The following is a 1,226-nucleotide window of genomic DNA, read 5'->3' as shown; positions in this document are numbered from 1 at the left end:
TGTACGAGCGTTTCAGACCCATCATGTCTTACATCAGCAGTCACTTCACAGTTTCTATTAGTAGCCTGGATTTTTTTATGGTGTAAGCATCCAAGAAATTTTCTGAAAATACATTTGAAAAGACGTTAAGTATGTTGTAGGTAGAATTTACAGTACATTTCTAAAACTAATTTGAGTACGTTGATAGTGCTGGGCAACAAAAATATACACAAAATAGGATTTATATTTAATAGTTTCAGACAGGTACTTCTTATGAGATAATCACTCTTAAGAATCCATATGGATAGTTCTTGTATGCTAACACATTAAAAGCACACTGAAGAATTTTTCAAAAATTCAGTGTATGCACTTTCTGTGTTTCTCTCAGCTGGGTTAGTAACAATAATTAAAGAGTCAGCAAAATAATTTTAATTTTTTCTTAATACATCATTTGCTTGCCATTATTTTACTGTTTGAGTTTCAGACAGCATTTGTTTATCTGACATCACTGGCCTCCTGCAGGTTTGTGAAATGTATGACAGCTACTTGACATTCTGGTGGCTTAAAGACATTCTAAGTTAAGTCGTGTTACTAAATTAATTTCAAAAGGAGATGTGTCTGTAAAGGTACTGCAAAATGACATTTTATGATTGTTTGGTGCAGAATTTGCATCACTCAAGAAAGATAATTACTGAGATTTCTCCAAGTTAATTACCAAGATAGAGCAGCAGCTGCTGTCCCCACTCTCTCCCATTATCAGCATTTGTTACTAGTGATAACACAACCTCACTGACAGGCTCGGCAACTGAAAGTGGCATCTCCCGGGGTAGTTCGGTAAAGTTAAATGCACATGCCAACACCTGCAACGCGTATGTTGAGGCACACGGAGGCACAGAGATCCTCCTAAATATCAGCAAAGAATGAATGAACGCTGCCTGCATCCCGGTAACACATACCACAGACAGAGCCCTTACGACAAACACTCTGAAACGCTGAGGTTCTGCCCAGACTAAGCTACAGTGCCCCAACAAATGCCAGCTTTCAAAGATCAAGAGCACGAAAGCTTTAGTACAGAGGATTCACATCTTGGCAAAAAGGAGATTCTTTCTCTAGAGAGGGAGCAACAGATACTGCTCACAGGATGTGTTCATAGAATCACAGAATGTGTTGGGCTGGAAAAGACCTTTAAAAGTGATCTACAGTCCAACCCCCCTGTAGTGCGCAGGGACATCTTTAACTAGATCAGG

The 1,226-nt window shown here is 39.0% G+C and overlaps 1 protein-coding gene across 1 annotated transcript in view; it reads right to left on the bottom strand.

Moving 5' to 3' along the window:
* MRPL53 (mitochondrial ribosomal protein L53) overlaps positions 1-102 on the bottom strand; it is a gene marked incomplete at its 5' end in the record, with an annotated part of 1,976 nt that extends 1,874 nt beyond the window's left edge. The window contains one exon of the mRNA XM_009875734.1: positions 1-102. This exon is cut by the window's left edge and continues 29 nt beyond it. Within this exon, the coding sequence (XP_009874036.1) occupies positions 1-102 (102 nt within the window).
* Positions 103-1,226: the final 1,124 nt, after the last annotated feature.

This window comes from Apaloderma vittatum, unplaced genomic scaffold (genome assembly GCF_000703405.1).
Source record: "Apaloderma vittatum isolate BGI_N311 unplaced genomic scaffold, ASM70340v1 scaffold34308, whole genome shotgun sequence".
NCBI lineage: Eukaryota > Metazoa > Chordata > Aves > Trogoniformes > Trogonidae > Apaloderma > Apaloderma vittatum.
Note: the sequence above shows the minus strand (reverse complement) of the source record. Positions and strands in the feature narration are given on the sequence as shown.